At 50.5% G+C, this 23,924-nt stretch overlaps 1 protein-coding gene across 2 annotated transcripts in view; it reads right to left on the bottom strand.

The window, feature by feature from the left end:
* Window positions 1-215: 215 nt before the first annotated feature.
* The window catches only part of ESRRB (estrogen related receptor beta), a 53,721-nt gene continuing 30,012 nt past the window's right edge, over window positions 216-23,924 (bottom strand). For both annotated transcript variants that reach the window (XM_037501996.1, XM_037501994.1), the window contains 4 exons: window positions 14,096-14,206; window positions 13,482-13,643; window positions 5,406-5,675; window positions 216-848 (listed from right to left, as the gene is read on the bottom strand). In XM_037501996.1, the coding sequence (XP_037357893.1) occupies window positions 604-848; window positions 5,406-5,675; window positions 13,482-13,643; window positions 14,096-14,206 (788 nt within the window). In that variant the 3' untranslated portion in view covers window positions 216-603. The remainder of the gene's footprint in view (window positions 849-5,405; window positions 5,676-13,481; window positions 13,644-14,095; window positions 14,207-23,924) is intronic.

Genomic DNA, 23,924 nt, shown 5'->3' on the forward strand with positions numbered 1-23,924 from the left:
GCCGGTGCACCGAGGGCCAGGTGCCCAGGACAACAGCAAGCTGAGGCAGCTACTCTTCTGTTGGGGAGCCCAGGCTGGAGTGAGAGGAAGGATGGAGTGAGGGAGTCCTCTGGACTGTGGAAGGCGATGAGCTTCTTGAGGGGCCCCAAAAGCCCTCAGAGTAGGCAGGACCTTTGGAAGAAAGTACCTGCTGTCTGGCCCAGGCGGCACCAACAGGAGTGTGCCTGAGCCCTGGGCACTGAGCACTGCCCACCCAGGCCCTGGGGTGGAGGTGGAGTGAGGAAACGCACATGGTTGGTGGAGAGAGGGGGTGCTGTCTCGGGGGTCTCCAGTCTCAGGGGAGTCAGCCCTGGCCCAGACCTAAGCACTGCCCACGGGGAAGGAAAAACACCCCAAAGAAAAAGCCAGTGATGGATGAGCCCAGGCCCCACCTCCCGCCCGATCTCCCAGGTGTCTGCACGCGGCGGGAGGCGAGAATCCCCTTCCTCTGGGACGGCTGGTGGCCACGATACAGGGCTTGAAGGGCGAGGCTGGTGGCCGTGGAGGGCTCCGCGGGGGCCATCCGTTTGTCTGTCTGGGGGAGCGAGTCCATGTGCCAGGCCATCAGACCTTGGCCTCCAGCATCTCCAGGAAGAGTTTGTGCATGGGCACCTTGCCCTGCAGCTTGACGCTGTAGAAGTGCTGCACGGCCTTGGCGGCCGTCTGCCGCAGCAGGGGCAGCGTCAGCAGCAGCTTGCCCGTCCTCCGGGGCTCCTCATGGCGCTGGCTCAGCTCGTAGTCCTGCAGCGCCTCGTGCAGCAGGTCCTGCAGCTTCTGGACGGCCTCCAGGTCCTCAATGTACATGGAATCTATGGGCACAAGGGCAGTGTCAGTGGCGGCCCTGGAGGCTGGGGTGCCTCGGGCCTCTGCTTTGCAGCCTTCAAAAGCCTCACTTTACAGAAAGGGAAACTGAGGCTCAGCATAGTTAAGCTACCCATCGAGGTCACCGAGGCCAGTGATGAAACTGGGCTCTCTATCTACAAAGGACCGTTGGTGAAAAATCGCCACAAGGAGGCAGAAGACCCCAAGGGGCTTGAGTGTCAACAAACCAGGCACTACCCCGAAGGTGCCAGGTAGACTCCAGAGGCAAACTGGGGAGCTGGAATCCTGCAGCCCTCATTTTAGGCAAATTCTGTAATTTCTCTGACTCATTTTTCTCATTTGTGAAATGAAACAGTCACGCCTCCCTCCAGGGGTTAAAAGAGTTATTAGAGGTCAGGATTTAAATGAGAATTTGTCACAAAGCAAGTGCCTGTCTAGTAGTATCATCACCATGACCGCCACCACCATCACCAATGCCACCACTACCACTGCTGCCACCATCACCATCACCACTGTCATCACTGCTATTAATGCTGCTACTGCTGCCAGACGCCAGCTCTTCGGTGCAGTCACTCACCTTACAAAACAAGGGTTATGGAATACAGAGATAAAGGGACCCTGTGTCTGGGGGCCCTGTGGTAGGGTACATGGTGATGGGCTGAGATGGCATGGATGACATGTGGGACACAGGGGTAGAGGAATCTGGGTGGGGGCTGGTGGTGTTGAACTCAGGCTATAAAGGTTCAAAAGAAATTTACCTAATTCTCAGCAGGTCAGGGAGGCACCCTTTGATAGCTCAGGTGAAGCCAACAGAATCTCCTAGAACCCACTTCCTAACCTTGGAGAAAATAATGCACCACTCTGAACTGCAAAGGTGGGTGGGTAAGGGTGCATGTGAGCCCAGTGAACTTTAAGTTCTGAGTGGATGTCCAAGGAAGGCGGGTGACCTACAGGTATTTGTCCACAAGAGCAGGGCGACCGCTGTGCACCTGAGGCTGGTGTATTAGCAGACTACAAAGGGCAGCTGCACCAACTGGCTGACCTCAGTGATGCCCTGTAAGCGTCCGTATCCACACTCAGGCCCTGCCTCCTGCCTCTTTCTTGGGGGGTCGGGGTAAAATGCTAGATAAGGCTTCGGAGTCTTAGATGTTGTGACTCAGGTTCTCTGAGATTATATCCTCCTTTGTAAACTGCTGCAAATAAGACCATATACTCGATTACCAGACCCCTAGTAAAAGGTACCTAATAAGTGTGGGCTATTAGTGTAATTGTGACGGCAGATCAGAACTAGTGCTCTTGCAGGGCTGGGGTATTACTGGCCCCATATCCAAGACGCCTCCCCAGTATTCTGCCACTTGTTCCTTTGTGTGTTGGAGAGGAAGCCGGGCTCCACTCCACACTCCCGCTGTTCATGGAGCGTGCACCCACGACGGTCCCTGTGAGGTTGGGAGCCCCCACCGAGGCTCGCCGCCTGCCTCCAGTCATTCTTCTCCAACCCCCACGCTCCCCAAGGAGGCCAAAATTGGCAGCTGCCTTCGACCAAAAATGAAATAAAATAACATTGTAAGATTAATTTCTTCGCAATCCATCAGCAAGTCTGTATCGATGGCATTGATAAACTGTTAATTACAAAATCAATAGCTATGAATTTTTTCTGCTGTCAGGGAGTCTCGGAGATGGCCAGAGCTGGGGGGTGAAAGACGACCATGGCAGGGTCCCACGGGGCTGTGCTTTGGGGCCACAGCCATCTCCTGTGCTCCCCCAGCCTCACGTCAACCCCTGCATCACACCGAGTGGTCCTATCCTGTGTACCAGCTGTGACACCCATGGTGGTCTTTGGGGCTGCAAGGACCTCTCCAAAGACCTGCGCGGGCCCATCTCTCCTCTGTCACCACTGCCTGGGTGACTACCCCACCCCTCTGCCTGGATGGGTCACTCCCCATACCCCCTCATGGCTTCCTGCATTGTCCCTATCACAACCCACAGCCCTGGAGCCTCCGCTCTGACCCCAGACGCTTTGTTAGCCTAAGCCCCCAAAGGGCTGCTCTCGACCTGTTTCCTGCCTGCACCTAATTGTTCCACATTGCAGCCAGGGCCTCGAGGGGCACCAACTCCTCCTCCTCCCCCTTGAGCCTCCTTGTACCTGCATGTAAGCTCCAGAATGGCCTGGTAGATGCCACAGGGGCAAGGAGTCCAGCTTCCAGGAGCCCCATCTTCCCTGACAAAGTGTGCTGCCAGACAAAGCTCCTGGTGAGCTGAAATTCAAGGTGTGCTCGTGCTCCGAGCCACCCTGCCATGCTATGGGACTGTCTGGAAGGCTTGGCACTGAGGGTGGGTGAAGGAGATAGCTGAGTGGCCTCCTACCTCATCACGATCCTCTCCCAGCCTGGACAACTTAATCTCCAGGGCTGGAGTGAAGGGGTCAGGAGGGTCCAAAATCAAGGCCATGCCCTCTGGGCCCTGGCCAGCCTGGCTGCCTCTGGCTGTGCTACCCTGGCCCTCTGCCCTCACTGTGTCCCCGAGTCTGCCCATCCCAGCTTCTGGCCCCGTGGCAAGGGCTGCTTCAGATGCAACCCTCTGTGTGTCACGAAAAGGTAAAGACCTGTCACTGCATTTGTCAAAACCTACAGAACTAAACAGAGTAAGGTGGGGTGGAAACGATGGACTTTTGTTAATAATAATGTATCAATATTGACTCATTAATTGTAATAAATTGCCACGCTAAGGCAAGATGTTAACAATCGGGGAAATTATGTACGGGGCGGGGTGATATAGGGACTCTATAGTATGACCTGCTTGATTATTCTGTCAGTCTAAACTCCAAAAAAAAAAAAAAAAAGCCAATAGCACTAGCATTCTCCAGCAAAGAATACATTCCAATTTCGGGATGTTAAGGTGTAAATGGTCTCTGTGGAAGCATGTAAAAGCTTGATTATTATTTTGCCTAAGTTTATTCATGAAAGAGATTGGAGCTAAAAAATAAAATGCTTCATTCTCTGTATTGGCCCAGGCTCCCCTGCAGCAGAATCTTAGATGGTGTTTCTGTGTGTGGGGTTTATGGAAGGCTCACTTTCCAGAAGAGTGGGAGGCGGGTAAGGGCGCGGGGTGGGGAGAAGGCAAGGTAAGGACACAGCCCAGGGGAGTTGAGGTCTCTGATGAAGAGGGCGCTGTGAGCTGTTGGCAGCAAGACTCAGCAGCTGGGACATGGGTGCACTAACCAGTAAAGGGGTTCTAAGAGGGACACCAACAATGCCCCTGAGTTTGCTATGAAGCCATGTTAGGGGGAACCAGCTGTCCAGTTCTGCCAGGGGCTAAGGCTTTTCCAGACAGGGGCTTTGGTAAAAGCATGATACATCAAGCACACCGGCTGGTTACCCCACAGTCTGTTCCCCACCTCCGGAACCAGCTCTCCCTTGTCTGTGTTCCCCGATATCAATAACGATAATAATTGATATTTATTGAACATTTCCTGTAGGCCAAGCACTGGGCTCAGTGTTTTACATTCAGTGCTTGGAGGGGGTCCTGACTATCCCCACTTAACACACAGTACAAAGAAGGTGGCCAACTCGCCCAAGCTCACGCTCCTACTAAACTTGAGTCCACCTGACCCAGATGTGGAAAATCAACTCTACCACACGCTGCCCCACAGAATGGCATGTGTTTGATGTCATTCTCCTCCTTCTGCATGCCCCCCCCAGCACCCAGCATGGTGCTCTACCTAGTGGACACCCTCTAAAAGTGGACATAGTCTACATTCAAGCTCACTCACCACATTCCCCAATGCCCAGGTCCACTCCCCAGATAGTCAAGTCAGAAGTCAGTGGGTGCTGGGGAGACGGAGGAAGGCCTCCTTTGAAGGCCAGACTACACAAGTCAGTTGGAAAAGTTCTCCCCTGCTGCCTGCCTGAGCAGTAGGATTGGGAGATTCAGGGAATGGGCATAAAGGGTTGGTTTTGGAATCAGAGGATCTGCATTCTAGATCTGACACTCTTTATCTATGTGGTTCTGTGCAATTTGCTTTTCTTTTTCAAGTCTTCGCTTCCATATCCATAAAATGGGGTTAAATTAATAAGAACTTCGCTCACAGAATTTGTGAGGATTAAGTAAATTCATGGCTCATTTAACAAGCTGAGCACTTAACATGTGCCAGGCGTATTGTATGTATGATATAAATAAATCCCTTCCATCATCTTGTGGATGACTGTCCCTATTTTGCTGGAGAAGAGCTAGCACAGAATGAAACAGCTTGTCCAAGTGGTAGAGGTGGGGCTTGACTCCTAGTAACCCGACTGTAGAATCTGTGTCCTTGGCCAGGCCACTGGCCTGGATGTCAAGGGCTCAACATAGCATGCTGCAAACTAGAGCTTAGGAAGCTCTCCACCAACGCTGGCCTGCAGCACCACTGTTTGCACTCCAGGCCACCCCTGATGCAAGAAGCTCTAGCAGCTTCATGCCTGCCCTACCACTCACAGCCCCAGAGCTGTGCTCCCAGCCCACAAAGACACCCTTAAAGCTATCCCTGTATGTCCCACACCCTCCCTTACCTGAGTTGGCCAGGGCCAGGGCCTTGAGGGTCACAAACTCTTCCTTCTCCACCTTGAGCTTCTTGTACCTACGCACCAGCTGCAGGATAGCCCGGTAGAGCTCCAGCAGCCCTGCGAGGCGGGAGTGCTCCTCGTCCATGATGTAGTCCTCCGCATACACCAGCTTGTCATCATAGGGCAGCGAGCGGTACACGATGCCAAGGATGAGGATCTCCATCCAGGCACTCTGCAGCAAGCTCATCTGGTCCCCCAGGGAGAGGTTTGAGAAGCCTGCAAGGAGTGGGGGAGGGAGATGGTAAGAAGAGGGCAGGTCAGGGGCCCCCCTGGGACCTGACTGGCTTGGGGGGTGGGTTCCCAGGCACCTCTGGATCCTGCCCCTCCTCCCTCTGTTCCTGCTGGACTCAGTGTCCTTCCCGTGGAGAATGACTCAGACCTGAAATTCATGGAAAAGGCTTACATAATAAGGGCTCAGTCAATGTTGACAGTTACTATCATTATTATTGTTAGTTCTGTGGTATTTTTCAAATGTCTGGAGAGGCTTTTTGATTAATTAAATGCACTTGTAATTTAAGAAGTTATTGAATTATAGTAGAATCGGAGGCAGTAGCCTAGAGGACCCTCCTGTCTGAGGGTGGGGGGAGGTGGCCCCGGCTTGCCTCTGTTCAAACCAGGGTTAGTTTTGATGTTTTAAAGTGACACTTGATCTTCGATGCAGTCTCAGCTGTGGGAGACCACGGGTTCCAACCGGAACTGAGGACTCAGCTGTTCCCGGCTACAGAAGGCCCCAGTGACCACAGCCTGGGGCAGCTAAGAGCTCCGGAGCCCCCAGGATCAGGGGTCACTTTCTCACAGGGCAGCTTGTTCTCCCAGGAGTCAGACCTCACTGCCCTGACCATTATTCTCCATCTAATGATGACCCAGCAACCCACGTCTTGTAAGCCTGGACTCACAGAGCTGCCTCCTCACGCTGACTCCAGAGGGGGTAGGTGGGGGTGGAGATGGCTCCAGAATTGTGAGTCTGTCTTGTGCCCTGTGCTGGGATTGCCTGGACTTGAAACTCACACCCCCCTCGCCATCTGTAGACCGACCTTGTGAAAGCTGTGCAACTTCCCCTGCCTCAGCTTGCTCATCTAGGAAATGGGTATCTTGGTGCCAGCATCAGAGTCTGAGTGAGACAGTGATCACAGCACAGCAAGGCGCTTACTGAGCTGACAGTTACTAAGAATGAGGGGATGAAAGCCTTCATTTGCAAAATAATAAACTGGAATTGCATGACAACTAGGCAAAGTCAATGAAAATTGAGAGAGCAAGAGGCGGAGGAGGGGAGAAGGAGGAAGCTGATTTTCAAACCTATTGGTCACTAAACACAAGGCTTCAGCCAGAAGTTCCATGGCTGATTCCAGCAGTGACCATGGCCGAGGTCCTGGAGGAAGGAAAGTATCAACAGAGCCATTTGATCCTTGTGACATGGGCAGCTGAAATTTCCAGAGAATTTTGCCTCCGAAACCCCATCTGCTGCAGGGCTCTGGGGCTGGACCTTGAGGAGAGACACGAGGGAGGCGGTGCTGCAGGATCCTGAGCAGGGAGGCTGATGGCTGGGGCTGCTACTATGGCTGCTGTCACCAGGGGCTGTGGCCTGGCTCTTGTGCCCCCCGGACATGTCGGGGCCTGAGATGGCCCATCACTCTGATTACCCCACCCTCCCTCATCGGCTACCCTGTGTCTGTAAAAATCATTGTCCCTCCTATTTTCCCATCTGTGAGTGTTTCACCTTGGGGCGCCCTCCTGGGGCGCTCCCTTAACTTGGCAGGCCACCCTCTCCCGTGAGCATCCCCTTAGTCTGCTGGTCGACCTGTTCCACCCAAGCCACGGGTCACCACCTGGCGGCTGGCATTGTGGGTGAGCGACAAAAGGGCTGGCACAGTTCCACTGACTGACACGGAGTGAGCCTGGATTGATGTGCCTTCTAGGGGACAGGCTGTGACACAGAGGGGTCAGGATCCCCTTGTGGGGAGGGTGTGTGGCTGCCTGTGGTGGCAGGGAGAGCCGGGAGGTAATAAAAGATAGATAGAAATGGACATCCAATTTCCCTTATCGGGCCTCTGAGCAGGAGAGGCCTTGGGCGACATTAATTAACAGATACCAATCAGCCAGCACATGGGGGGTGTGGATGTAGGAAGTGTGGGGCTGCACTGGGGGGTCTGAGAGCAGACAGACTGGGAGGGAAGATGTAGGAGGTGGATGAGCGAAATGAATAGACAATTGAATTGGAAGGAGGCAGAGCGGGAGGGTGAGGTGGGAGCTAGACTTCTGGAAATGAAGACGGAAAGACCTGAGAGGCATCACGGTCACCAGGAGAAGGGCAACAGCAAGTTTCTGCCCCTTCATTCATTCATTTGCTGAGCACCAAAGTGCAAGCCACGGGGGGCATAATGGCAGCTCAGCCAGGGACTGGCTGCTGTGTTCAGCAGCTTACAGTCAAGAGGGAAAGACAGCAAGTACTACGTTACCATGAAGTTTGAGTATGAGAAAAGCTGCGGCAAGATGGAGAGTTCTATAAAAGCATGCAAGGGGAGGGAGGGGATGTCTGGCCCCAATGCAAGAGTTATGAAAGGCTCATGGCGGGAGGGACTTCTGAGGAGCACACAGCAAGCACAGTACGACTGGAAGGACATGGCAGAGCTGGCTGCTCTAAGCTCCCTGGCTGGGAGCACGGTCTCCAGATGCTCATCTTCCAGCCTGCTGCCGAGCACCAGACTTGGTGCAAAGGGGCCCAATAAAAGCTCGTAGCAAAGAAAACATGGACAGACGCCCATGAAGCTTGACTCCAGAGTGACAAGGAAAAGCACCAAAAGAACATGGCTAGACCCATGTAGCCCCTTAGACGCAAGTTGGGGTTCAGCAACCTTTGCCTGAATTGTAGGCAAACAGAATCAGGAGCAGGATAGGTGCAGAAGGAGGGAGGGCAGGAGGGTAGCAGTGCCTGGCTGAGTTTTGTGCCACCACCAGAGGAGGTCCTGCAGGCCTGGGTCCAAACCTCTCTTGCTAGGCTGGTTTGAGTAGGTGACTCAGCCCCTGCACCCACCTTCAGCTTCTTCAAAAGAAGCTGGAAATAGCTTTGCAAAACCAAATGCACACACCAAGGTGCTGAATAACGAACAGAAGCAGCTTCATTTTGTGCAAGAAAAGCAAGAGATACTTGATATTTTTCTAACATTTGAAAAAAGAAACACGAAGGAAAAATGAGAAACAAAAACTATTATCTGTAGAAGGAAGGAAGGAGGAGCAGGGGAGAGGGACAGAGGCCAGGATTCTGGGCATACGTTTCTGTCCAGTTTTGGTTTATGAACCTGCCCATATTTAACACGTCCAAAAATAAAATCACATCAAGCATAAAATAAAAGGTATGCTCCCTTCAACCTAGCAATCCTACAGCTAGGAATTTCTCCAAGTAAAGTATTTGTAAATACACAAAGATAAATGTGAGGGGGTGTTTGTTAGATCACTTTGAAATGACCTAAATGAGGAAACCACCTCACTGCTAGCGTCATATGGGTACTTGTTAAATAAATGTAGTAAAGGTCATTATTAGTTAAATGAACGGCAGCTCAGAAGTCCATACACAGAGTGAGGTAGGACTGTTGGAGGTGGGGAGAGGCCCAGGAGTGTAAGGAGAGGGTGGCAACCAGCCCAGATGGCCTATCAGAACCTTGTTTCTGGGAACTACTGGCTGTGACCCCGAGCAAGCCCACCCACCTTGCCTGTTGCTGCATCTGTGAATGGGAATGACAATACTACTGACCTCATAAGGGTTGTTTGGATTAAATAAGCTAATATGTGAAACATTTAGAACACCGTTTAACATTAATAAGAGCTGCTATTTTATATAGTTCAATGAAAAAAGGAGAGAATACGAATGAAAACACACACACACACACACACACACACACACACACACACGTTTCCCAGAAGGCTGTGTAATAGGAGGGATTTGCAACTCCTCATTCCCAGCCCTCACTCTTTCCTTTATTTAAATCCAAACAAAGACTGAAAGGGGTCCTCCAGGGGTCCTCCCTGCCCTTCAGCAAAGCAACCTGCACTTCTGCTTTTCTAAGCTGGGCTGGGTCTCTGCCTCCATCAAGTAATTAGCAATTCTGGGAAGAAATGGTGCTGCAGGCAGAGGCCGGACTGTGGCCCTGGGAAGGCAGGACTGTCCCCCGCCTGGCTGACCCCAGCTGGCGCTGCCTCAATGCGCATGGGCCCTGCCCAAGCAGGCTGCTCAGTGCCCTTCTCCGCAGGGTCTCCTCCTGGACCCCAGTGGCCACAGGAAAGTTGCTTTATCTGCACCAACAGATCTAATAACATTCAGAATCTTCCCAAGCCCCATCCCCCAGTGATTTGACAGCATGAGCTCCTGGAATTTAAAAAAAAAAAAAAAAAGCACATAATTTGTGGCAAGTGGAGTTCATAATCTGTTAATTTATTATCGTTTCTGTCGACCTGGAGGGCCATTAGCAGAGGTAATAAAGGGAGATGTAATTATAGGATCTGAGGCCACTCCAGACACAGCTGCTGTCACTCGGCAGCCCATATTTCATTGGCCGCTGGCGTTCTTCTCTCCCCAGGGTGAGCCAGACGGCAGCTACCTGGGAGCAGGGTCGCTGGGGGACCCTCCATGAGGAGGCCTCAGGGGGTCCCCTGCAGAGGCCGTGCACTTGTCAGTCTGGGCAGAGGTGGGTTAGTGTGACTCCCCAGGGCCTGCAGGAGGAGGGGCTCCTGGCTAGAGCCACCCCGTGGCTGCCCAGGATGGGAGGAGAATCAGCTAATAACATCTGGATCCTGCCATTCATCAAATGATACCCACTGCCTAACCACGGCACTGCTGGCTCTTGTTCCCATTTCTCAATCATGGGGAATAAGCAGTGGACTTGGACTTGTCCTCTGGGCAACCGATACTTGGAAAACCAGCCCAAGGCACAAACCAGCACCGCGATTGACTCAAATAAGAATGGCGGCTGCTCTGAGCAAATCCTACTCAGCCCCAAGTTCCTCTCAGAATTCGCCCTTGTGAAAGTGTCCTCCGTGTGTAAAAGGGAGGGGCGTGCGGGGAGGGAGTTTGTGCTCAGATGATCTTTCCTTCTGGCTAAGCCGGTGGCTTAGTGCCCGCATGAATATGTCAGCAGCAGTGTGCAAACTAGTGTCCACAACAGCCGAGTGACCTTCTAGAATCTTCCTCCATGGCCCTTGCTCATGGATCCTGAAGGTCTAACTTATGTTCTTCTCTCCCTCTGCAGCTCACAGTGCTCCTCCTAACTCTCCCTGCATTCCAAGGTCAGTCGGTCCTCACTGAAGGTCATGAATAAGATTGTTTTTTTCTCATCAATATTATAATGAAACATATTGAAGGAAACTACTGGAGCTGCTGTACTGGCCTTATGGCATAGGATAAACAGGAGATGGGAAAGGGTAGGAGGAGAGGAAATAAGACTGGCTGTGGGGTGACAAACTATTAAAGCAGGGTATGGGGAGTTAATATATTTAATCTACATTTGTCTATTTGAAATTTTTCATGAAAAGATTTTTGGTGTTTTATACATCTCCACCTTATTTCCAAATGGGATACTTGGGGCCAAAATTTACCTAATTCTTTATGGTTAGCAGACACAACTTCTAGCAAGAGACTGTGAATACAGTGAGTGCTCAATAACTGCATGCAACAGCAACAATGAAGTGTTCTCTGTGTGCCAGGCTCCAGGCTAGAAGGCAGAGGGTGCTGAGGAATGAGACGTCATGTCCTGAGCTTCAGGAAAGAGGCATGAACTCCTGGTCAGCTCGACTCCTGAGCAGTCTTAAGGAGTCCGTCATTCTGTCTGTCTGTCCAGCTACCACAAGGGGCAGGAATCCACACAAATCCAGGGATGGGGGTATCCTGGCTTGCATCCTTTCCACTCAATCTCTCTCTGTAAGGGCTAGTGAACAGGTCTTCAGGAGTTTAACTCAATTCGTTTAAATGTATCAGACACTTGATGGGTCACTGTCCTTAATATGAGATTTACATGCAGTGGCAGGAGAATCTGCTAATTCATTTTACCTTTAACAAGGTCAGGCCCAAATAATTTGGCATGCAGATTTATGCAAAATAGGCAAATTAGCGTGTGAGCCAGAAAAATAAGCCCCTATGTTTATTTTCTTTTTTAATCAAAAAGAACTTAGCTTTGGACAAGGAGACGTGATATGAAAGGAGACTTTTAACTATGAGCAGTAACAAGATCATCCTTTATTAAGCACCCACTACATGCTGGGTCTGGGTGAAGTGTCAGCCAGGAACCTGGCGACAGAGGCTCCATTGTGATTGTCATTTCACAAGCCCCGACACTGAAGCTCAGAAAAGTGAAATATCTCGTGCATAGGCCAGGAAAAGGCCAGGACAGGGCTGGGATCTGAGCCAGGTCTGTCTGAATTCAGTTTGAGTCCTTAACCCCCATTCTGCTCTACCCACTGCCCTGTAGCTTTCCCACAGACAAGAGACGGAGCTGGGGGAAGCCCCGAAAGGTGCATGCAGGGAAAACAATGCCTCTCTTCAATTCCACCCCCTCAGGTGCTGTGGGCACGGGTGGTAGAAAGAAGCAGTGGCCCAGGGCACCGCCAGGGGCCACTCCAGAGCCACGGGTCCTGGCAGATCTGCTCAACCCTGAAGAGGAGGGTGTGTGTGGGGAGGGGTGGGGGGCAAGAGTAAGGGGAGCCGTGCCCGATTTGGCCCTGGGTTAGTAGAGCAATCCAGGCTGAGGGGCCTTAAGTACTGGCCTGACCCCACATGTGTGCTGAATCAGCCCAGGGCAGATTGAAAAACTACTGAGTGTGTAATCTCAAGAGGCTGAGCTCCTTAGTAAGGGTGCTCTAGCCAGATTCCCAGTGGGGCCCTCCTGAGTCAGGATGCCCAAAGGGCCCCCAGGGAGTGCCTGCAGAGGGAATTCTAGGCTCCCTACTGCCTACTGGACACCTCCAAGCCCCTCTGCCAGGAAGCTCCCTCCGGTAAGCTGTGCGCACAAAGTCTGAGGTAAGGACTTTCTCACGCACCGCAACCAACAGTGGGTCCTGGCATCTAAAGTCTAGGACCCCGCATTACATAACCACACCCGCTATCTTCATCTCAGAGTGGGGACAAGCACAAGGGATCTCCGGGCAGGAAGATGAACTGCCCCGTGTCCCACAGCTCGTCAGCCTCCCGAGCCCACGGCGGTGGCTGCCCAGAGACAGCAGGTCATCTCCAGCACATGGAGCCAGGGTGTCAGGACCTAAAAATCAGTTCACATCATTTAGCCAAAACCAGAAAAAACTGAAGGAGGGGTGCTGAGCCACAGGCTTGAGAGAGAAGTCTGTATTACCCACAACATGTTCATGATACCTACTTCCCAAGCCAGAATGACCTTGAATCACAGAATCCAAATCAAGAGACAGGCCTCCCTTAGAGATCAGGCAGGTGGTCTTAGTGCCGTTAGCACTGGCAAGAGTTAGCATGCACCAAACACTTCACACGCAGACTCGAATTTCGTCTTCACATATGAAGAAAGCCCTGCTGCTAGCCTGGTTTGCAGGGGTAGGATGACCGGCCCCCAAGATTTGCAGCAAGTATGCAGCTGACAGAGAACCAGAATCCCAACCTGATTCCCAAGTCCATGTCCTTAGCCACGCCACTCCCCCTGCCTCTTTTAGGAAGCAAGAAAGTCGATTCCTCTTCTGCATCATTTGCCAGCATAATTCCCATGAGGTCTGTAAGAAAACTCTGCTCTTTGGCTTTTAAGGATTCACAGAATGTGCTCTTTGAATGTTATCAATTGTATATCCAATCACGCCCCCTCAAGAGTGATAACTGGTTCTGAAGAAGAACAAGCAGTTCCAGAACTCAGCAGCTCAGGAACAGGACCAAACCTTGGGAACACCTGCCACCTCCACCTGCACAAGACGAGGAGCCCAGAATAAAACAGGTCTGGAAGGTGTCACAGGCCTCTGGTTCCCGGCCCCAGGGAGAGGGGCTGAGAGTCCCTGGCCAACCTGTCCCCTGACCCACTGGCTCACCTGGGATGTGCTTGGCCCAGCCAATGATGACCACAAGCTCCCTGTCCGCCAGGTCACAGAGCGTGGTCAGGGCCTTGATGTCGCCCTCTGGCATGCCGGGGGGAGGCATGGCATAGAGCTTGTCCGGCTCTGCCACCAGCAGGTAGGAGACGATCTTGGTCACTGCAACAACCAAAGGGGGAAAGTCAAGGCCTGGGAAAAGACGAAAGGATCAGAGTGGGAAAAGTGGGGGTTCCAAGGAGCCCCAGGAAAGTCAAATGTGGTTGTAATCTCCCCTTTCTGACCGCACAAGGGTGCTGGCGGTAGTGACTGGGCAACTGAGAACTTTCTCTTCGGAGGAAGTTTCCTGGTGAGTTCTCCCAAGAGGAACATGATCTAGAGGCGGGGCTCATGCTTGCCAGCACTGTGCATCGTTTGCGTCATTCTGTGACGACCCCTATGGAAAGGTCTTCTGAAGGAAGCCTGATGTATCGACACCAACTCCAGGCACCGATGTCCCCTCCCCGAGACCCACAGTGTCCCACAGCCCAACGGTGGGAAAATGGCATTTCCCCAAGAGATGCGGATGCCCCTGGCACAGATGCTGACAATAGATGGGCCGCCCTGGCACTCACATGGCTTTTTAGTAGGTGGAGAAATCTGTAAGCTCAGGTACGGGCTGCTCTCTGAGTCCAGTCGCCGCTTGTACTTCTGACGGCCTCCACGCACCCGGTCAAGGCGCACACCTGTTGGGGAGGAAAGAGAGACCACTCAGAGCTGTTCAGTGTCACCGGGGTATAAGCACTGACTTTGCACTTCAACACTGGTTGAAGTTGACTCCTTGAGGGGTCCTGTCCAGATGGCCTTTCTCAGTCGCCCCTGGCAGGCATCAGGCTAGGTGGTTAGGCCATCTTAAAACAATTGCGTAAGAGTAATGGCCCATCAGGGCGGTCCAGCCTGGTCCTACCTGTCTGGATTCAGGATCCTCCTGAAATCCACCCCAAGCAACTTTCATCCCTTGAGACTTTCTGTCTCCAGAAGGGACTGTACAACAAAAGCATCCTCCCAGAGCTGGGGAAAGAGAACACACTGTACCAGATCGGTGGGCGACTAGGGGGTGCAGTTAAGCTGCCGAGAGAAAAGACATCCTGGCAACACCGCAAAAGACCTACAAGGATTTCAAACATTCTACATTAGAAGCATAAATCTGGGTGGACACTGCTAACTAGAGTCAGTTTCTTGGAGATTCTAGCATGGAGCTTGGGAGTGTCATCCATCTACACCAAGTTCCCTGGACAGGAAAGCAGGTGCCCCTGGTGATATCTGGAAAATCAACCTGAAGTCCTTTGACAGCAGGTGCAAAAACAGGTGTGGCCACCTCCATTTCCAGAAGTGAGGCCCTGTCCTGGAGAGATTGTGAGGTCGCCTCATGATGTCCACACTACCTTCCAGAAACCTTTTCCTTTTATTCCTTACCATAAAATAAGTCTTGATTAAAACCCATAAAGGCTCAGAGGCAGAGACAGAGTTCTAAGAGAAAGAAGGCTTGGTGATGCCTTCAGTCCCTAAGGGACTGTTACTAGTCAAGTTAGACTTCTGTTCCTGTCCTCAAAACAGCAGCACCTTAGCACCCAGTCTTGGCTCTGGCACCTCCCCTGCCAGCCCTATCAGTTCAGGCCTTCCTTGGGAAGAGGCAAGAGAAAGGCAGGAATAACTTGACAACAGGATTTAGATCCTACTCATACTGCTGATGGTTTCTGGTTATTTCTTGGAATGCGCAACTACTAAATTTAAGTTTCTGGGTCAAAAAAGGAAGTTTCCAAGAGTCTGAGAGCAACTGAAAGTAAAGTTACCTTGTTTACTGAAAGGACAGGGACAGTCTCTTTAAATGTGATTGCCCTAAAGGCACTTGGGATGGGAAGTGGTGACATTGTTGCCCCCTAGTGCTTCCCATCAGGGTTCAGAGCACACCCTCCCTCTGGAGGGCAGGAGGAGGCAGAGCATCCATGCCCAGCCCAGCGGACTGCCTGAGGGAACTTCTCTTTGGGGTCAGGCGCTGCTTTGCATTGTCATCAGCAGCCTCTTCATTACCCCCAGGTCTGGAGCTTTTGTACTTGAGGTTGAACTTGACCACAGTGAAATATTTTCAAGATGAAGGTCAACCCAGCATCCCACCCCTGCTTCCTATTTAAGGCAGTTCCCCTATTGTGATTAATTTTGTTGGGTGCCTGCGCCCAGCCACCTCAGTGCGGAGAGGCTTTCCTGTCTACTCTGGAACATAAAGCACGCACTAGTAACAAGTACAGCCAGCTGGCCTAGAATCAGGATCAAATGGCACAAAGACGGAGAAAGGATGAGGACTGGGAGTGGTGCAGGGGGCAACAGCGGTACCCAGCAGCAGTAGTTGTGCGGAAAGCCCTGGACCAGACTCCAAAATAGCACATCTCCTGCGCCTGGGCTCTCCAGGGCTCCCTCTGACCTTGTCTTGTAACAGGGTGGTCTCCAGGAAAGGGGGAGGTTCCAGGTTCCCTGCCCCACCCAAGGGAGGGTGGAGCTGAGCAGGAAGAGGAGAAGCTGCAGAGGAGACAGAGGAAGGAAGGAAGCAGGATGGAGCCAGAAGGAGACCTGGAGGAGGCGCATGGAGCCTAGAGACATTTGAAGAAACTGCGCTTGTCTCTTGGTCGTGGACTGTGGTGAGACCCGTGGGGTGGTGACAATGGCAGCTTTTATCTTGATGTTGATTTTGCTCTTTTCCTTCCGGGCTTGTCTGGTTGTTTCTGACCCTTTTCTGAGGGTCCCCACTGGAAGATGCTTTAGACTTGTAGCAGGCTTTGGGGCCTTGCTCTGGGCCAATCCCATTTGGACGGAGTTTTACCCACGAGGGGACGGGTAACTTTGGGTGCTTCATTTACAAACTAGATTCTTTGCCTTTCCTGTATTGTTTCCAAATTGTATTAAAGTTCCTTCCCATTAAAGTCTCATATGTTTTGTGTTGATGCGGCGGATGGCAGAACCCTACATAGAATAGGCAGGTTTGCGGGGTTTGGGCTGCCCCTCTCCCTGTCCTATAACAGTCTGACTTCCAAGCATGGTCCTTGAACCTCCTGCCATGTTTCCAATGAGCTTCCCTTCTGCTGTGTGAGTCAGAATGTTTGAGGTCACAACTGACCACACCTCTGATTGCATTCTCCAGGGATCCAAGGATATGCAGGCAGGCAGCTTATCGGGGAGGTGGTCTCAGGAAGAAACTCAATGACAAGTTAGGTTCCTGAGGTTCCCATTGCGGGCAACTAAAGTTTAACTTCACTGATGAGCGGAGAAGACAGAGCACTTCAGTCACCCTGCAGCAGATGAGGATGCTGGGGTATCTGGTCACCTCTCCCAGTAGTCACTGGCACTTGACATGTCCAGGCTGAGCAGATGGTGGTGAGACAAAGCCTGGGGCAGCATGCACCGGATGGAGTGTGTGTGCTGCCTTCCTTCTCAAATGTGGTCCAAGGCCAGCAGCTTCAGCAGTGTGTGGGGGCTTATTAGAAATGCAAAAATCTCAGGCCTGGCCTGGTGGCATCAGAGTCAGCATTTGAACAAGGTGATGGTGCATGAGCATCTGAGGAGCGCTGCGCTGCAGCATCCTAGTGGGTGGGGCTGTCTGATCAACTCCGTCAACCTTGGACCTGGAAGGGGACTCCCATCCAGCACAAGACCTAACAGAGCTGCGTGCCTGGAGGACTTGGGCTCACAGCTGCCCCCCTCATCCTCCCAGCCCCTTCGGGGAGGGCAGAAGGGACAGGCACACAAAGGTGGGAAGATGCTTTGTCCTTTGAAAGAGTTTAGGGAAGAGCTCCCTGTTTAAAGGACCCCACCCATGCCACGGTCTCAAAGCAGCTCATCCCTGCTTGCTACACCCAATGACCCAAACCTCCCCTGAGCTCTGCTCTTCCACTTGGAAAGCTCACCAGACCAACAGTGAAAATGCTAAGCTTCAAAGTTTGTAAAGGACGGTAAGAATGGCTATTTCCGGAGTCCCTACCACGGGCCATGACCTGCTGTGGATTCACTTTCCTGAGGCAGGCTGGGCCCCTGCCTGCCCCACCTCACTGACTTCCTCTCCTAGAAACAGTCTCGTGGATGGTCCCCTCCCACCCAGCCCACCAGGCCCAGGCAGTTGTCAGCAAGAGGAGCCCGTCCCTTAGCAAGGAGATGGGCAGTTGCCACCTTGGTTGCTGCTCCCATCTGGACAGTTTTTCTTTCTGATTTAGGGCCTGGTCTTTCTGGGTGTTCAAGAAAGTCAGGACAAATACAGAAATAAACATGCCTCCTCCCCTACCCCCCATTCAGGCTAAGTGCTTTTTCCTGGGATCCCTAGCACTGGGTTGCCCTCATGATCAGGAGCCCCTTGGGACAGGGGCGCTCACTGCCCTACATCAGGATGTGTCATGGTACCAATACACAGCGGGCACTTAGAAAATTTGAGTTATTCCATCACCATCACCTTCATCACCACTACCGCCACCTTCATCATCATCTCTCCCCAGCTCTGCATACAGCTTTCTGGTAAACCACATTAATAACAGTCTAATTTATAGGGGACTTTCTGTAGGTATCGTCCTATTTAATCCATAGCCTATAAAGCAGGTGTCATTATCCCCATTTTATAAATTAAACAACAACAATAACTGAGACTCAGAGATCTAGCACCTTTTCCACAGAAGTGTCCAAGTCCTTCGCAGCTGCAGGGTATGACCTCCCAGTGAAAACTCTCCTCTAAAGTTTCTCTTCTAGATCTTTACAGCACGATGGTCAATGGTTCCAATCAATGAATTTATCAGTTATTGGGTTATTCTGCTTTTTTTGTTTAAAGCTCATTGGGTTTGGTTGTGCATAGACTGAGAGCTGGTATGAGATGCGACTGTCTTCTGTGCTTCCTGCCTGCTCCTCCCAGTCCTCGGCACAAATGCTCCAGCCCATGGGATCCCATGATCCAATTACCCCGGGCTCATTCCCATCTTTATGGGTGATGCGGCCTTGGCCAGGTTGGCCCTCTCGGTCTTGGTTTTACCAAGTACAGAGGCAATGGTGAGACCAGCTCACCTCACTATGTATGGCTTTGGTGTCAATCAAATGACATAACTATGAGAAAAGTCTTAGTACCTTGGGAAGTGATTCTAGTAGACCAGATACTGTCACCACTGTCCTGGGCACTCACCTGTCGGGGCCTGTAATATCATCAGTTCTTTGATCCAGTAAGTCCTAGAGGGCAGGACCCAGGTCTGCTACGTTTTTCTGAGCTCTCCCTCCCCCCATACTATCCCACAGTCGGGGCTGCTAATGATCATTTAGGGTGGAGGGGTCCTGTGGCATAGACCTGTGGCTCCCCATCCCAAGGACCCTCCTCCCACAGGTGGAGACTGGAACAGCATTGCCCCCACCTGAGTAAAGTGGCCTTATCCTTCTGCCCACAGAAATTTTAGAGATTCCCAAAGGCGATTCATACCCTGGCTTCACCTTTGTGGGCCCAGGTTAATAGGGAGCAGCCTTTCCATACTGCCCCTGGCAGAGATGGCCACACCCTTCTTGGGTTCCATCTGTAATGTTCTATTACAGCTACAATGGTCAAAACAACCACCCTTCATAATGCATGTCTTCCTGATGAGTTGTGGACACCTCTTGGGCAAGGACTTTCATTTATCTTTCTAGCCCAGACTCAGCACCCAGCCCATAGAAGGCATTCAAACGTCTGAATTAAAATACGCCCAGTTAAAATGAAGCCCTTGGTCTCAGAAGTGAAAGCCTTGGGTTCAGTCTTTCCACAGCTTGCATTTGTTCTTTGAGCCTCCAGAAATTCACTCCCTCAGGGCAGCTCATTCCTCAAGCAAGCTTCCGCTGTACTGAGCTCAGTCTGTCTCCGGATCACTTCTTACTTTCCATTCCATCCACTAAAAACTATTTCCCTTCCACAAGCAACACTTTGTGGATGTGAGCAACCTTGGACACTCCCCTTTCATGGCCAAGCACCCTTTATTTTCTACACTTACAGTGTGTTCAGGCCAATCACCTCCCTGTCTTCATGCATTTGTCTTTATTGATGTGGTATGGTCTGAACTGAGAACAGTCAGGTCCTCAAAAGCAAAGACAATGAACAGAGAACTGAATTCCCTGCACTCACCTAAACAAACATTGGTCAACTATGTTGATACTATCTGCCAATGGGTTTTTATATTTTCTCAGTATGATAGTCACAACTTTAGTGAACAATAAGCCCCTCCCTGAGGTCGTGGTACAGACTAGAGTCTCATGCTGAGTACTGCAGAAAGAGGTTACAGCATGGATCCTTTTAGAAGTAAATCAGCAATTCTGGGCCTCCCCGGTGGCGCAGCGGTTGAGCGATGGGTTGCGAAGCTGCCCGCAGCCTCTGCGGCGCCGGTTCGATCCCCGGCTGCTCCCCGGCCACTGGAGGAGGGTCCCGCATGGCGCGCAGACCTCTTCTGCCGCCCGCTGCTCCCCTCAGCAGTGTACTTCGGTCCTTCTGCCTGCTCTGTTCCCTGCTCTGGCTCTGGTGAATTCTCTCACCCTCCCACGCTTCTGACTGTACCCAGTGCTTGTATAAACAAAACAAACAAACAAACAAACAAATAAATAAATAAAACATGCCTCTATAAAAAAAAATTTAAAAAAATAAAAAAAAGTAAATCAGCAATTCTGATAGCTAGGTCTGACAGACATTATCTATCCAATTTTCATTCCGGTCCCCCCTTCCATGCTAACAGAACCCAGAATCTGTTCATGGAGACAATGTACACTTTACACTGCATCTCTCTGTTCCCCAGTTTCCCAGGTACACAGGACAGATCTTAGGACCTGCTTCTGGCCAGTGGGATGTAAGGGGAAATCCATGACAGGGGTGTTCTAGAAATATCATAGCTTTTCTCATAAAGGAAGCAATGTTTGGTGTAGCTATTTTTGCCTTTGTCCTGTCCTAACCTGGAAGGTGAAGCCTGGAACTATGGCAACCACCACGCAATCATGAGGCAACTATGTGAGGACACCAGAGAACACTAGAGAAGAAAGACAGAAAAACTCTGAGCCTTTGACACTACAGCTGAGGAGCCAGTGCGGTGGCAGTGACTGGCACCTCCAAACTCTGGTAGTGAAGCAATGGATCTCGTTCTCCATGCTTAAGCCACTGGCAGGCAAGTCCTCTCTAACTTGGAGCAGAAAGCAATTCTACTGATACAACAGGCAATTACTTTTTAAATTAGACACGTAAGTCTTATAGACACATGCACAGAGAGGAACCTTGAAGTGAGGGTTGCCTTGTTGTCTCTGTTCTTATGTTAGTAAAATCTCTACAAAGGAGACTCAGGAAGTACATGAAAATACTAGTTATTTACAGTTGCTTTCCGGGGATTATTAGATAGCATCATCTTTTAATACTTGCTGGATTTAAAAGTAATAACACTTATGTGTAAAATAGAATTTTATATTTAATAATGCTTATATGTAAAATGTTCCAGATCTCCAAATACTGTAGTAAGTACATACCATGTCTTAACCACTGCTGAACAGTGCTCCATTCCTTAATACTTGCAGGCCAAAATTACAATATTCATGAGTGTGCCATGAATACAAAAGAAATTAAAAATCACTATTATACCGTTCCTAGGAAAATAGTCCTTTGAGCCCAGGACCAGATAAGGAGCTGCCCCCTCCGTGGCCAACATAACCACCCCCTCTCATTCTTTTTTTTTTTTTTTAAGATTTATTTTTTTATTTATTTATACAAGCATTGGGCACAGCCAGAAGCGCGGGAGGGTGAGAGAATTCACCAGAGCCAGAGCAGGGAGCAGAGCAGGCAGAAGGACCGAAGTACACTGCTGAGGGGAGCAGCGGGTGGCAGGAGAGGTCTGCGCGCCATGTGGGACCCTCCTCCGGTGGCCAGGGAGCAGCTGGGGAATCGAACCGGTGCTGCAGAGGCTGCGGGCAGCTTCGCAACCCAGCGCTCAACCGCTGCGCCACTGGGGAGGCCCCCCTCTCATTCTTATGGACACAAGTAGAAGCAAAAATTCACATCTACTGATTAACTGTCACCTGGTTCAGGCTTCTAAGCATTGCGTGCGTACTGTTTCACTTAGGACTGCAGCAATCTATAAGGGAGGTTCTGTTATTATCCCATTTCACACGGGCAGGGTGAGGCTAAGAGACATTCATTAACTTGCCAAGGCCACACAGGTAGAAACGCAGCCTGACACCAGAGCCCAGATTGCCAACCACCCTGTCATCCTGTATCTCTCAAAGTGCCAAGGTCTCCATGGCCAAAGAAAAGCAGCCGAGAGACCCTGAGCCAGGCCCACACTGCACACCCAGGAGCATGGCTCACAGCAAATAGGCTTTCGTGGCGCCAGGGGCTGTGCTTCAGAGCAGGGACTGGAGGCAGGGACTCAGCCTTGAAGGGATGGTCTCCTCTGTCGCTGGAGGGAGGATTCTGCCCAGCGGCAGTTTGAAAACGCTGTGTATAATCTGCAGAAAGCCCCTACTATGGGTTCCCTGAAGTCAGAGCCAGGTTCGGAGCTGAGCAAGCAGCCTTGTGCGCTGGTGGGGGGCTGGCTGTTGTCAGTGGTGCCTCCAGTTCCCCACTCTACTCTGCCTCAATCCATCACTGGGGTTCCTAGCCCTCTGGCTTCCAACTAGAATTGCTGCTGGGAGGCACTGCAGAAGATCAGGGCCCAGGAAAGTTGGGGTAGTTATTCCTCATTGCGGCCCCCACCTCCCTCCCATTCTGCTGGGCCGCAGTGTGACCAAGACTTTAAACTCTAAATACAGCCACAGTTCTCATGGGTTTCTTGGAGCAATTCCCACCCCATCTCTTCAGACTGGGGTTAAAGCCCCCCCCCTTAGTTCTGGGGTACATCACCACCTCTGGTTGGTATCCCCAATCCCACCCACCCCTCTGTAAATAGTTCCTTTCTGGGGATCCCTGGGTGGAGCTGTCTGTTCCTGCCTACTCCTGACCAACAGAGGAGGGAGCTGGGTGTGCCTGACTACCCTGCAAGGAACAGGGGGGGGTGGGGGGTGCAAGATCACGTGAACAGGAGGAGTAACCCAGGCCTGGAAGTAAACACCCAGGCCTTTCTGGCTGTGGCTGTGTTTGTTAAGAGTAGCCACTGTGACATGATCTAAGAGAGCTCTGTGCCTCTGAGGCAGACGAAAGAAGCACTAGGCTCAGGGTCAGGCCTGTACATAATCCCTGACTCTGCTCCTTACTGCCTAAGTGACCTTGAACAAGTTTCTTCGCCTCTCTGTGCCTTCACTTCCACATCTGTGAAACGGGGATAATAGTACTTATCTCCCAGCATGAAATGAGTCAATACCTGTAAAAGTCTTAAAATATTGTAGATGGCACACAGTAAGTGCTCAACAAATATTAGCTAATGTTACTGTTATTAAATACTTTTCCTTTAAGCTATTCTGTGCCTTGACTATATCAGTGTCAATAACCTGGTTGTGATATTGTACTAGATGCAAGATATTACCACTGAGAGAAGTTAGGTAAAGGATATGTAGGAGCTATTATTTCTTATAATTGTATGTGAATTTATAATTACCTCAAAGTAGAAGTTTAATTAAGTATTTAGCTACTTGTGGAAATATAAAATGATGCAACCATTGTGGAAAACAGCTGGGTAGCTCTTCAAAAAAGCAAAATTATAATGACCTAGCAATTCCAGTCCTAGGTGTAATACCCAAAAGATGTGAAACCAGGAACTAGGACAGATACCTGTATGTCAATATTCACTTCATCCAACATTACTCAACAATAACAAAATGGTAGAAGCAATCCAAGTATCCATCAAGAGATGAAGTGATAATCAATGGAATATTATTCACTCCTGAAAAGGAATGAAGTTCTGATACAACTTACCACATGGATGTACCTTCAAAGCATAGGGTAAATGAAATGAACAAGACACAGCAGGACAGATGTATGATTCCACATCCATGAGATATCTAAAACAGGCAAATTTATAGAGAAAGTAGATAGGAAGTTATGAGGGGCTGGGAAGAAGGGAGAATGGGGAAATATTGTTAATAAGTACAAAGTTTGTTTTTGAGATAATGAAATAGTTTTGGAAAGAGAGTGGTAATGGTTGTAAAATAATGAATATACTTAATGCCTAACCCTATATACTTAACCCTAACCCTGAATTGCACACTTCAAACTGGTTTTCAGACCGGCAAATTGTGTTATATATATTTGCTACAATTAAAAAAATAATAATAATGCAATATATCTAAAGCCATTGAGTTGTACACTTTAAATGGGTACACTGAATCTCAAGGGGTGAAATTTTTATCTCAGTAAAGCAGTTTAAAAAATTAAAACATACTTCACCTTTCTTGAGAGTAGTGGATGAAATAACATAAAATATGTGTAACAGCAAAATGCTAGGTACTCCATAGTAATTT

Source organism: Talpa occidentalis, unplaced genomic scaffold (genome assembly GCF_014898055.3).
Source record: "Talpa occidentalis isolate TD23 unplaced genomic scaffold, MPIMG_talOcc4v2.1 talOcc4.11, whole genome shotgun sequence".
NCBI classification, from domain to species: Eukaryota; Metazoa; Chordata; class Mammalia; order Eulipotyphla; family Talpidae; genus Talpa; species Talpa occidentalis.